Source organism: Conger conger, chromosome 11 (genome assembly GCF_963514075.1).
Source record: "Conger conger chromosome 11, fConCon1.1, whole genome shotgun sequence".
NCBI classification, from domain to species: domain Eukaryota; kingdom Metazoa; phylum Chordata; class Actinopteri; order Anguilliformes; family Congridae; genus Conger; species Conger conger.
Genome location: NC_083770.1, coordinates 37,910,988 through 37,924,384, shown reverse-complemented (window position 1 = coordinate 37,924,384; position 13,397 = coordinate 37,910,988). Strand labels below are relative to the sequence as shown.

Here is a 13,397-nt window from a genome sequence, read left to right as displayed (position 1 = left end):
CTTCCAGCGTCACTTTAAACATGCATATATGCATTCTGCCTTTAAATCATTCACGGTATGTCTTTCAGTGTGGAGCGAAACTCATAAAAATACTCAAAATCATATACTTTTTTTTTTGGGGGGGGGGGTCGTTTCATTATTTATCACTGTTATGATTTTAATGCGTCTTACTGGCTGCGGTGAATTGAATAGATTTGAGGGGCGCGCTGAGAGAAATGTGTTTTTTTGTACACTTTCAGAAATAAGACATTTCTACTCCTCAAGGATCAAATTTACCACATTTTGCACTAATGTTCTCTTTGGGTACAAATGAGTATGTTTTCCAAGCAAGAAAGGTAAAAATGTATTATATATAACTGGCGATGGGTAAAATTTTATGTACATACCCTCAGTGAGCACTTTATTAGGTAGACCTGTACCCCAGCTTGTTAATGCAGATATTTAATCAGCCAATGATGTGGCAGCAACTAAATGCATAAAAGCATGCAGACATGGTCAATAGGTTCAGCTGTTTTTCAGACCAAATGTCAGAATGGTGCAAGGGCCTGATCACACATTACAACAGTGGTATGCAGATGAGCATCTATGAACACACAACATATCAAACCTCTAAATGTATAGGCGACAGCAGCACAAGACCAATAAGTAAAAAAATGAAATAAGTATGAGATACCTAATAAAGTGCTCAGTGAGTATACATGTTGCCACCCCAGCTACAAGCATTTGTACCTTTTTAGGCACTTTTCATACCTCTATTTCTGAGAGTGTAACTCCGGGCTCTTTGATGGTGTGTTCTCCACGGGGGACTTACAGACGGCAGACTCACTCAGGTCATTTATGTCTCTCAGTTTGTGTACTTCCTGTGATCTTGGAGGCTGGTGCCACAAGCCCTCTTTTTGTGTAGTCTGTCTCTATTTCTCAAACACCCACTCCACCCCCCCTCCCCATCCGCCCGCCAACACTCCTAAAACCCTTTTCATGCCTCCCACTACCATATAGCACTGAATATGAGAGAGAGCTTTGAAGCAGTAGCGGTCCAGGTCATACAAAAGAGTGCAGAAGCAATGGAGATGCTGACAAAATGATGCAAAGCCTGTGGTGCTAGTTATGCCGGGCAACTCGAGAAGCACTGCCCCCTCACACGATGCTTACGTCCATTGATAGGGGCTGTATAGAGCACCAGCCTTACCCGTTCAGGCCCTTGCTCATTTTACACTGCTCTGCCATGCTGTGCTGCCTGCTAGCTGTTGCTGCAGTGCTAGAATTGTCCCACTCTGGAAATCATACAAAAGCTGCCCTGCTGTCTGGCTCATTCTGCATGCTAAAGCCATAGTGCTGCCTGGCTCTTTCTGCACGCTAAACCCATAGCGCTGTCTGGCTCATTCTGCATGCTAAACTCACAGCACTGCCTACCTCTTTCTGCATGCTAAACCTATAGCACTGCCTACCTCTTTCTGCATGCTAAACCTATAGCTCTGCCTGGCTGTTTCTGCATGCTAATCCCATAGCGCTGCCTGGGTCTTTCTGCATGCTAAACCCACAGTGCTCCCTGGCTCTTTCTGCATGCTAAAGCCATAGCACTGCCTGGCTCTTTCTGCATGCTAAACCCACAGTGCTCCCTGGCTGTTTCTGCATGCTAATCCCATAGCGCTGCCTGGGTCTTTCTGCATGCTAAACCCACAGTGCTCCCTGGCTCTTTCTGCATGCTAAAGCCATAGCACTGCCTGGCTCTTTTTGGTATGCCGTCACTCCTGTGCTGTCGTTGCTCATATTGAATGCTGTTGCCACGTTTGGTAGGTGCATTTGCTCAAAATGATCCTCCTCATTTCTAAATCATAGAATTTTTTTGCACTCCCACCACCACCCCAGCATCCAATTGTGAGCTCTGCTTCTCAAGACCCCCATAAGGGGGGGGTTTGTAGTTCCTCCCCGTTATTTCAGTTGGCTTACAACAGGGAGTGATGAGAGACAGAGCCTTGACACCAAAGTTTGCATTTACATTAAACCTCAGTAAATATTTCTTAATCCATTGTGAGTTGTCTGACTGAAATAAGATAAGCGTCAAGCGAACCCAGAACGCTAGCAGGGATAGCTACACTTGGAGATCACCTTGGTCGGTGACACGGTGGTGCAGTTGATAGCATTGTTGCTGCACAGTAAGAAGGTCCTGGGTTTGAATCCAGACCGGGGCCGTACTGTGTGGAGTTTGAATGTTCTCCCCGTACCTGTGTGGTTTCCCCCGGGTACTCCGGTTTCCTCCCACAATACAAAGGCAGGCAGGTTAGGCTACTGGGTTAGGTAGCTGTAAATGAGCGTGTGTGCTCAGTCAACCTACCCTGTATAAATAATGGATGAATAAAAAAAAAAAAAGCAAACCCCAAAACATGTAGTCAGGTGTCCAGCCAGTTGCATCCTGGGAGCAAAAAGATATCAGTACGGGTACTGAACTAACGGTGGATGATTTCAGTACTTATGGGTCTTACCTCTTAATCAGTGTGAATTAGCCTGTTTTGTTTAGAAATGTAAAATGTTGTCTAAACATTTTGTCTAACATGCTTACTAAAGGAGTATCAATTGCTGTAGGTGCCCAGTAAAATGATGTGGGTTAATTTAGCTGTCACGGTTTATATAAAGTCCTAGAGGTGTCAGGTGTTCTGTATCAGAGTAAAATGTACCCTCTCAGAGTCGATTTAATACGGAAAATTATACTGTGCATATTTCATAAATAAAAACAGCTTCAGATGAAGTCTTTGCTTACACGGTTTAGACAGGGTTACGCATCTGCATTTCCAGCCTCATCCATTTCACAAGTCCAGAGATTACTGCGAAGGTTATAATGCGTCAGTATTCAGCCATGTGAATATTGCATGTGAGGTTTCAACTGCTAATATTTTTGTGTCGATATGCAGTCAGTTTAAATGTGTCTTTAAGAAAACATCTGCCTTTTGAAAGATATGCTTGTCGTTTTACAACAGCCAGATTTAATCAAAACACCAATCTAAAGCATCTAAAATAGAGTATTTAATGATTATTTTCTTTGTAAAAGGCACCATCGGATCAGTCCCTTCGGAGGGAATTGGCTCGGGTAAATAAGTGGGGCCTGTCTGATTGGATGTTGTGACATCATTGGAAATTGTGCCTCGCCTTGGTTGTTTCTGTAGCAGAACAGCCCAATCAGGAGTCAGCATCGCAATCAGGAAACGGTGTGGGATTGAGAGACAATAACACAAAGTCACAATCAGAGGGCGCAATCAAGCCCAATGTCGTCTCGTTTCAGCCCCACAACGAGACAGCGGTGCCAGCCCTCAACCAGACCCCAGCGACGCTCACACATTCACGCTTGCCATATTTCAAAATCACGGGGGTGTGGGGAGGGTGGGGTGGGAAATGTTTTATTTATTTTTGGATTACACTGGTGGATATTTGCAGTCGGGTTAACATAGCAAAAATAAATATGAATTATTTATTTAGTGATTTTGAGTTGAAGGCACAGCGAGCAACGCATTAATAATATAATAATTCACCCCGTAATTGAGTGGAAAATTTTAATATAACAAATAATTATTAATACTTATCGGGAGACGCAGGACGCTGGCAATATGCAAATGCGTTCGGCGCTTACGGTAAATATGCACACAGTAAGAGCTCCTTATTCTCCGCTGTCTGTGGCGTTGGATAACCTCACGCTCCCTCCTGAAGATAACGTAATGTTATTCCTTAACGCTCAGTGACAGGGCACTCGCAGCAAGCCGCAGGGAAATTTCTATTATTCCCGTATTCCCGGGTCTTCCCGAGTGGCTCCATTGCATTGCATTGTCTGGGAGTGACACCACCCAGGGTCAGATCATTTAACAGAGTCAGAATCAATGTTTTTCATTTTTCACAAACGCCAAGAATCTATCAGCACAGGCAATACAACCTGCCAGTGCGTTTCATTAGAGAAGCCCATCAGCCTTCGACGTGATGGAGAAATTCTGCCTCCAAACCTCTTAGGCTGGGGGCGCGTGAGGGTGAATAAAAGAACATATGGTCAATAAAATAGCTGTGGCTACTATTCTAACCTTACTTTTGAGCAAAATGCAGAAATAAATGCATTTACAAAATATTGAGATGGTAAAATGTTGCATTAGGTATTGGAGATAAGGCATTGAGAAGGCCAGGGTCAGAAAAAGGTTTATTTCTGGAATGATCCCCACATTATATAACAGATATACTGTAATATGTTACTGTAAATATTGTGGCTTCCCTTGTACTGTATATCAAGAGTGTGAAAGAAATGCAAAGTAGGAAACTGCCAAAATGTCTGTCTTAACTTTAGTGTTTTTAAGTGTTAAATCTTTAAAGGGTAAATCTTAATTTCCTTCTCTCAAGTAGAAAATACTTAAATACATTGGCTTGTTTACTGTTACTGCTTCCTGTTATCCCATTGGGAAATCTTGAAATGAGTCAAACCTCATTGGCATTATTTTTGACTTAAATTCTTGTTGAGATTGACTTTTGACATTTGTGCCGTACAAATCCAGCACTCTGTGGCTGTGTGTGGCTCTGTGTGCAGCTCTGTGTGTGTGTCTGTGTGTGCCTCTGTTCTGGGTGTGTGTGGCTCTGTGTGTGTCTCTGTGTGTGGCTCTGTATGTGGGTCTCTGTGTGTGTCTCTGCTCTGTGTGTGTGTCTCTGTGTGTGGCTCTGAGTGTGGCTCTGTGTGTGGCTCTGTGTGTGGCTCTGTATGTGGGTCTCTGTGTGTGTCTCTGCTCTGTGTGTGTGTCTCTGTGTGTGGGTCTGTGTGTGCCTCTGCTCTGTGTGTGTGGCTCTGTGTGTGTGTCTGTGTGTGTGTCTGTGTGTGTCTCTGTGTGTGGCTCTGTGTGGCTCTGTGTGTGGCTCTGTGTGGCTCTGTGTGTGTCTCTGTGTGTGTCTGTGTGTGTGTCTGTGTGTGTGTCTGTGTGTGGGTCTGTGTGTGTCTCTGTATGTGTCTCTGTGTGTGGCTCTGTGTGTGGCTCTGAGTGTGGGTCTGTGTGTGTGTCTGTGTGTGTCTCTGTGTGTGTCTCTGTGTGTGGCTGTGTGTGTCTCTGTGTGTGTCTCTGTGTGTGTCTCTTTGTGTGTCTGTGTGTGGGTCAGTGGATGGTCTGAAGTGGTGAATAAACACCAGACTGCAGGATTGTTAAAATAATGAATCTGAAGAGCTGGGCATCAGAAAGGAAGTACATCCCCTGATGACGCATAAACGTCCCACATAATGGACAGTTCCTGCCCTACACACATACACACACACACATGCACATGCACACATACACACACACACACACACATGCACACATTCACACGCACACGCACTCACGTAATGGACAGGGCCGAGCCCAACACACACACACGCCCACACACACACATGTAATTGACAGTACCTGCCACACACACACACACATGTAATTGACAGTACCTGCCACACACACAAACACACATGTAATTGAGAGTACCTGCCACACACACACATGTAATTGACAGTACCTGCCACACACACACACACACGTAATTGACAGCACCCCCCCCCCCCCTCACATTCTGTGGTGACATTGAGGTGATTCGGCACTGGAGGAGAAATAAACGCCCCCCCACCCTCACTGAACCCCCCCTTCCTGGCAGATCCACAGAATTCAGTGACGAAGATATCGTTCCCCCCCCAACACACACCCCTGTGCATTTAGCAGATTGTTTTCCAGTGTCATAAATATAGATAGATAGAACAAACAAAAGACAGGTCTTGTCCCTTTACCAGAGTTCTCCTGTTCCTAATGATCACGTATGGATCTGCGCAGAAGGGCTCATTCACTGTCACACAGCCGACAGAATTCGAATCGCATTATGTGACCGGAGGACGGAATTAATGCAGTGTTTGAATTCCGGACCACATTAACATACATATCTGCCTATCCTGATAATTGCTTGCGCAAAGAACGTTTCAATTATTTATGCTTCACTCGCATTTCAATTAAGCCAGTTTATCCATATGGTGACTAATTTACTTATCATAGGTACACATTAACTTTAAACATGAAGGACTTTTTTTTATCAGTTGTACAATTTCACAATATTTGGAAGTTCTGTTTTCCTGACCCCGCCAAATTAGCACAAACAAGTCAAGCATTACACCATTTGAGCCAAAACAGCAAGGGGCATTGCAACTACTGAATATTATTCTCCAGGGTACACTCCAGGAGAATTGGAGGCTTATTAATAACCACAGAAAGAGAAACAATAAAGACGAAGTTCTGAAAATGGCCCGGTCGCTTTTGTCCTGGCTCTGCGAGCGGGTTTTAATTACGGCCGCTGTGAAAGGCTGAAAGCAGGGGGGCCGGATCTGATCCGAGACGATAGCCAAACGGGGAGAGGCTACAGACTCATATTCTTCTCCTTTCGGCTCTGGATGAACTATCTCGCGGAGTTCACTGAGAGTGCCTGTTCTTGGACTGCAGCGGAGGGGTGGTGGTGGGGTGAGGGGGGTGGGGGCAGAGTAACGAGAATAGGAGAATACCAAGCACAATAACACATTTTGGGAAAAGCGGGAACTCTGGGGGATGATGAGAACTGGCAACCCCCCAGTGAAGACACAGAAGGCAGCCCAGAGATAGCCATGCCCTTCCCGAAACCTCGGTAATGAAACTCCGAACCCCAGCGCCCCACCCCCCCCCCCCCACCCCCATTCCGAGCTGCCGGCAGTAATCTCTCTTCCGGGATGAGACAGATTGCATCCATGCAGCTCGTAAGCCAGCCTCAGTAAAGAAGCTGGAGGTTTCGTAGGCTTTGCCAAAATGGTGGCTGGCACCCGGGATCACCGCTGATTTCTACTCATTGTTTACTCTCGGAGTCTCTGTCCATCTGGTCCAGAAGCACAACAGCAGAGTGAGAGGATGTGGAGGGTATATGAGCCTGGGAGCGGGGTGTGGCTGACGGTGGGACGTCCCTCTGTTTCACGCTTGGGTCGTCCGTGCTCGAGTTGCTCCTTATGGGCAGTGTGATGTTACATTAGATTTGACATTATAGTCATTCGGCAGACGCTCTTATCTAGAGTGACGTACAATAAAGGGAAAATCATAATCAGGGACAAGTGCGCTGAAAACCCGAGAGGGAAGTATGGTTCCAAGTGCTAAAAACTTGAACCCTTGTTGAATAATCAGATAACTGACCAAGTAGGAATACGACAGTTTTTGCAACTAAAACACCACGAATAGTAGAATAATAGAAAAAGAATCCTCTGTTTTGTATGCTCAGAATGGAGTCTCATTTGTCAGTTCTTTGAATCTGCCCAGGGGTGCATACCTACTGTTTGAAGTTCACTACACACACAGATAGCCATAGGAAGGGCTCACATACAGTACATGATCCATTCACAGATTTAAACCAACACTCATTAAATCCAGATGGGGGCATCAGCAAATCGGGCATGATGATGTTGTCTTCATTTCTCGTTTCTAAAATGGCAGCCCTCCTCCCCCATATGCACACCCCATTCCCCTGCTTAAAGGTCAGAGACAAAGACAGCAGTAACTGACAGCTCTTTTTATTTTTCTGACTGCAGTCGTGTTCGACTCGGCGTAGCGTCATGATTTAAGGATGGCAGCGTTTGGCAGCCTCAAAGAAATGTCAAGGAATTCAGACGGCGGTTGCAATGCCCAAAGAGCTCTCCGGCAACAGGTTCTTTATTGACGTTTGATGAAATAAAATTTGTCTCGTCGTATATACGGCGGTGATATTATACTCGGCTTCTGTCGTGGGTCACGCCCCGCTGAGCGCACAGTAAAACATTCTCACAACGTTGCTACCATGTAGTGGCAATGTTATAACATTGACAGAACATTCCAGTAATATTGCGTGAACATTATGGGTTACAAGGGCTGTGTGTTTCCCTTGGATGTTTTTTTTCTCCCTTTCCCCCCTGCTGGTAGCAATGAATAACAACAGGGCAGTCTGTTGGACCCTTGAGCAAGGCCCTTAACCCCACATTGCTCCGGGGGGGGATTGTCCCCTGCTTATTCTAATCAACTATAAGTCACTTTGGATAAAAGCATCAGCTAAATATGGCATGAATAATAATTCCCTGGAATTTTTCTCTCGCTCCAGCAGTAATATCCCTCCAGCCTCCGAGTGGGAGTCTCGATGCGCTTTATCAAATGCTAATTAGCGCGAGGCTGGAAGTGAAAGGTGACATTCGGCTCATCTTTACAGGAAGAGGAGTGCAGACGGCTTAAAGGCCCACACACATACTTTCTTATGCTTTTTCAGCTTTTCATATCCCCCTGGAGCTTTCGATTTGCGTTCCACACTGATCCAAGTAATACAACTGCAATTTTGGTAGAAGTGTGCATATTTTAGAGCCTAGCTGCTATTTTGCTGAGCTGTTTGTAAAACATTACATTACACATTACATTATTGGCATTTGGCTGACACTCTTATCCAGAGCGACGTACAGCAAAGTGCAAAACCATAACCATGGATAAGTGCACTGAAAGACCCGAGAGGGAAGTACAGTCTCAAGTGCTGAGAATGCAGCAAAGATAAGGACAAGGGCCTATTTGATTAATCAGACAATGGGTTATATCTAAAACTGTTTTTATACAGCACAACGCAATGGAATGACACTTATGCAGGAACAATTACAAGCTTACTTAGCCAAACAAAACTGGCAAAAATACTTCAGTTTTCCGTCTGTGCTTCAAAAACGATTTCCCACCTGACATGACGTACGTTTTTGCGTAATTATCGGATGATGTTGATAAATGCTAACGCAGAGAGCTGAGCACAGGAGGCGGACGGAGGGAGGGCAGGGTTAGAGACCTAGGTCTCGGTGCTTTGTGAATGTTTTATGGGTGATTTAGAGAAGGCGGATGCGTGTGGACCTTCCAGGTGTGGCCGCTGCTTGTGTCTCCGTGTCAGGGTATTTGCTCACTGGAGTGTCGGCAGGTTTCACCCCTTTGAACCGACCAGCCGAGTGTGACAGACAAACGAGTGCATCCACACTGTGGCTGTAACCCGAGGGACACGCTCCTGCACCTGTGTCCACCTACGACACAGCAAGAGAACCAATATCACGCCGTACAAAACACACATACACCAAACAAACACTGCGCATGTTTAACCCTTTGAAGAGAAGCTTTTTTTTTATTCATTTATTTATCTAACTTGGTGTTCTAGAACTCCACTGCTTTCAGCTATCGGTAGTGATGGTTACGTCAGCATTAGGAGGTTCGGTTAATCTCACACCTTAAAGGGTTAATGAAACTCAATGAAATGAAAACCTAACGTTCTCCTCAGCTGCATGCCTCTGTGCGCACACAGCATCCGGACAGATGCACTTCCCGGCTGATTACACAATGTGTGCGTGAGTGTATGTATGTACATGTGTGCTTGTGTATGCACAGTATGTGCGTGTGTATATGTGTATACGGTATGTGGGTGGGTGTGTGTGGGTGTGTGTAAAAATGAACTAAAAAAAAGACTTTTAGTCTTAAATGTAGACTTAAAATCTTATTTCTATAACTCTTTTGCTAGATAAGACAAAAAGAGAAAACATTTTAAACATTTCAAAATTTGCCAATGGGGTAGGATAATTTCAGGTGTCACGCAACTTATACAAGTTAATATTTTCCAATAAAAGAACTCGATTTTATGTCTCATTATAAGATTAAGATTATATTAAAACGCTTTCTTTCGTTGTCCTGTCCGTGTTCCCCCAGCGGGGTGGACTAACGCCCCCTCCTCTGTTCCGCTGCTCACCCCAGGTCTGGCCAAGCCCATGGGCCTGGTGGAGGGCCCCGGCGGACTGGGCCAGGGGGGACTCGCGGCCACCCTGAGGGACGACAGCCACGAGATGGAGGGGAAGTACGAGGAGTACGGCTACAACGCCCAGCTGAGCGACCGCATCTCACTGGACCGGACCATCCCCGACTACCGGCCCAAGAAGTAGGTGCACACTAGCGCGGACCACAGGTCCTTAGACAGTCTCAGAAATAAAGGTAGAAAAAAGGTCACTGGGGCAGTACTATAGGTACATACAATTGTTCCCCTAGCCAGCAATATATCATTAATTTGAACATTTTCCGCTAGTAAAAATTACTCATTTTTACCCAAAGAGAACATTACTGTACAGGGCACAAGAAAAATGTATCTCCACTGTCACTTTATTTCTGAGAGTGTACACACATCAATGATGAGAATAAATGGGCTGAGAGCACAGAGACACACTCCCACACACATACTGTACACATACACACACACACACACATACATACTGTACACACATATACACACTTGTACATGCATGCACATACACGCACACATGCACAAACATCAGTTCCTTGCCATGTTAACAGCAAATTCCTTCAGTGCTACCGCACACCACTGGTGCAGTGAAAGGAGTGGAGAAGTCTCAAGAACACAGTGGAACCCAAATCAAACAGGCATGGTCTGTGACATTACAACAAAAATGGGACAAGTGTGCTTGTTCTGCCTCTCAGATATCACAGAATTAAAGTCAGTTTTTATCAGAGAGACAAAGGACACGCAGAATCAGTCACGTGTTATATTTAGAACATGGAGGGTGGGGGGTAGGGTGGGGGTCAGGCAACATCTCACATACAGTATGTAGTCTCTCAAAACAGTGCTGTTTATATCGACTTGGGGAACAAAAAGACAGAGAAATGGAAAAAAAGAGAAAATCTTGACAGCAAGAGATGGGCTGTTCTTCTGCCTTTGTGCGAGTACAATGGATCCACTTCATCCCATCCGCTTTGTTCTCCTTCCAAATCTGTACTTGTCTGCACATCCGAAAAGGGGGGAAAGTTAAACGAGAAAGACTAATTAATAATAAAGCAGAACCAAAGTGCTTATGGAAATGGGATTTACTGGAATTACTGTCACCGTGACAAAAGCGCAGAAATCCGAATCGGGAAGAGCTATACTGTACTGTACTGAGTGGGATTTGGGTCCTACAGTACACATTTTTCTTCACTGGCTGGTTTTACGCTCGTGTTCCTGCGCCTCTGTCTCTGACAATCATATTATTCAAATTATTTATACCCTGTATGATTGGGACAGTTTGTATCCTGGCAATAACATGCTCCAATGGTATTCCAGATGAAGCACATGTTTTATGCCACCATAAACGTCTCCCAGGGATGCGTTAAAATAACGATCTGAAACAGCGTGAGGATGCATCGGCATAAGAGCGCATTTAAAAAGAAAGAAATAAATAAAATCCCCCCAGTTCTTGAATATAAAAACTCCACCGGAATCGCTGTTACTTCTTTCCATTTGCGCGAATGAAAACCTTGCCGAGAACCATGCCAAATATCAGCTCATTTGCCGGAAGCTGCTTGAGCTCAGTTTTGCATGCAAAGCACTACAGATATATTACTGTTGGGCTCATTTTTCACTGTGACACTCGAGAGAGTGGTGGGGGGGTGGGTTGTCAAGGGGGGGGGGGGGGGGGGGGGGATCCTTTCTCCAAATAGTAGTAAAAGTAAAAGCAATACTTTTATTACCTGAGGTAAGATTTCGTTTCAATTGGCCGACTCAACGCTCAAGCATAAAACAGTGCACATAAAAAGGTAATGCCATCCATCTGCACCGGGTCCTGACAGCCAGACTCTCCCTGCGCTCCTGCAGGAGCAGAGAGCGGGAGGCGCGTGATTGACAGCGCATCGCGGCCTCGCCAGTCGCGCGGCGGAGTAACGCAACACACTCCCATCATGTCAGGGTGTGAGGGAGAAAAATACTGCACACGGTTTATTCTGCTCTACTGTCTCCACTCTGTCATAAATCTATCATGCTAATAGTGTAGGATGAATACGTACTGTAACAGTCAATAGATTACCGATGCAGGGGTAGCCTGTAGCCTAGTGGCTAAGGTACATGAATGGGACCTGGAAGGTCGGTGGTTTAAGCCCCGGCGTTGCCATGAAGTCTGCACAGCTGTTGGGCCCTTGAGCAAGGCCCATAACCCCACATTGCTCCAGGGGGGATTGTCCCCCGCTTAGTCTAATCAACTGTAAGTCACTTTGGATAAAAGCATCAGCTAAATAGCTTATTATTATTACAATGGCAACTCACACTGGCAAGTTTACGAGCCTATATAGAGGGGTATATGTATATATATTTTTTTTTCATTTAATTTATATATGAAGAATCTATATATAACATAAACATACTGTATCTCCCTCTGTGCCTTGTCTATAGTTTGTAGGCAATGTTATTATGCTCCTGCAGTCTAATACCGGCCGTGGTTTTAGAAAAATCATTTTGTTTAAGCAGCCCTTTGGGAATATTTTAAAATGCACTCGACAGAGGCCACGCTCAAGTGGGATGTGTTGATGGAGGTTTTAATCGCCTGAGACCCTGCGTCTGTGTTCTATTTGAGAGGACATTACATCGGATTGACATTACACTGGCTTCCCTGAACTCTATACTGTATTTCTCTCAAAGGTACAATAGGTAAGATTTTTGTTTTAAACATTGTTACAAGACCATTGTAAATCCCTTCCTATCATTGAAAAGGGCTCACTGACATGTTGACTCACCATGCCATCTGTTTACAGTCCTTAAATTCGGGTTTCAAAATATGCAGTTGATGGACCGACACTCTGTACCAAAACATTGTATAGCTGCACAATAATTCAAGCTCATTGGTTGAAAATTGGTTCTAATTGCCACAGCCAATGGCGTAAGAGGGGCCTCAAAGTCATTACATTATTGTATTGTACCTATTGTATCTATTGTACCTTTTGTACCTATTGTACTTTTAACATAAGGGACATTCATGTTTTTGTCATCCAAGACACTTGTATTCTGTCAAACAATGTGGAATATTTTTTTCTCCTGGGTCTCAGGAGGGTACTGAACAGAATGTGTCGTAGTCTTTGGCTAGCACTCAATCAACTTAACACGCAAATTAAAGTGTTACTTGTGTTCACAATTGCTTCCTTGATTGTGGCGGTCATCGAATTTGCCGAAATGTGTTTGTGAGGAGAGGAAAAAGAAATAACGCAGCAAAATTGCGTGTCAAAGTTACGGACAAATATCGACTGAACCCAGACCTCTGTGTGCCATGGAAATAATAAGGCTTTCTATTACCGCATGAAGCCTATACGTTACTCTGGTGTGTGTGTGTGTGTGTGTGTGTGTGAAAATAATGTAAACAAATGTAAGAACGTCGTTCTGGATAAAAGCGTCCGCTAAATGCCTTGTAATGCTAATGTGAGCGGGCTGTTGTGACTGTATTGGCAGCGAAAGCTCTAAATAATGTGCATTTAAATGACTTTAACAAGATAAAGTATTTAAGCACTCTGTCCCTGTTTTTCCCCAAAGTGCTCTAGAATCTGCATTTCATTGAACAAGCTGATTCTCTGAAAGAA

The 13,397-nt window shown here is 44.6% G+C and overlaps 1 protein-coding gene across 1 annotated transcript in view; it reads left to right on the top strand.

The window, feature by feature from the left end:
• Positions 1-13,397, top strand: part of galnt9 (polypeptide N-acetylgalactosaminyltransferase 9) — a 110,342-nt gene that overhangs the window by 12,764 nt on the left and 84,181 nt on the right. Inside the window, exon 2 of the mRNA XM_061261760.1 lies at positions 9,768-9,948. Coding sequence (XP_061117744.1) covers positions 9,768-9,948 — 181 coding nt within the window. The remainder of the gene's footprint in view (positions 1-9,767; positions 9,949-13,397) is intronic.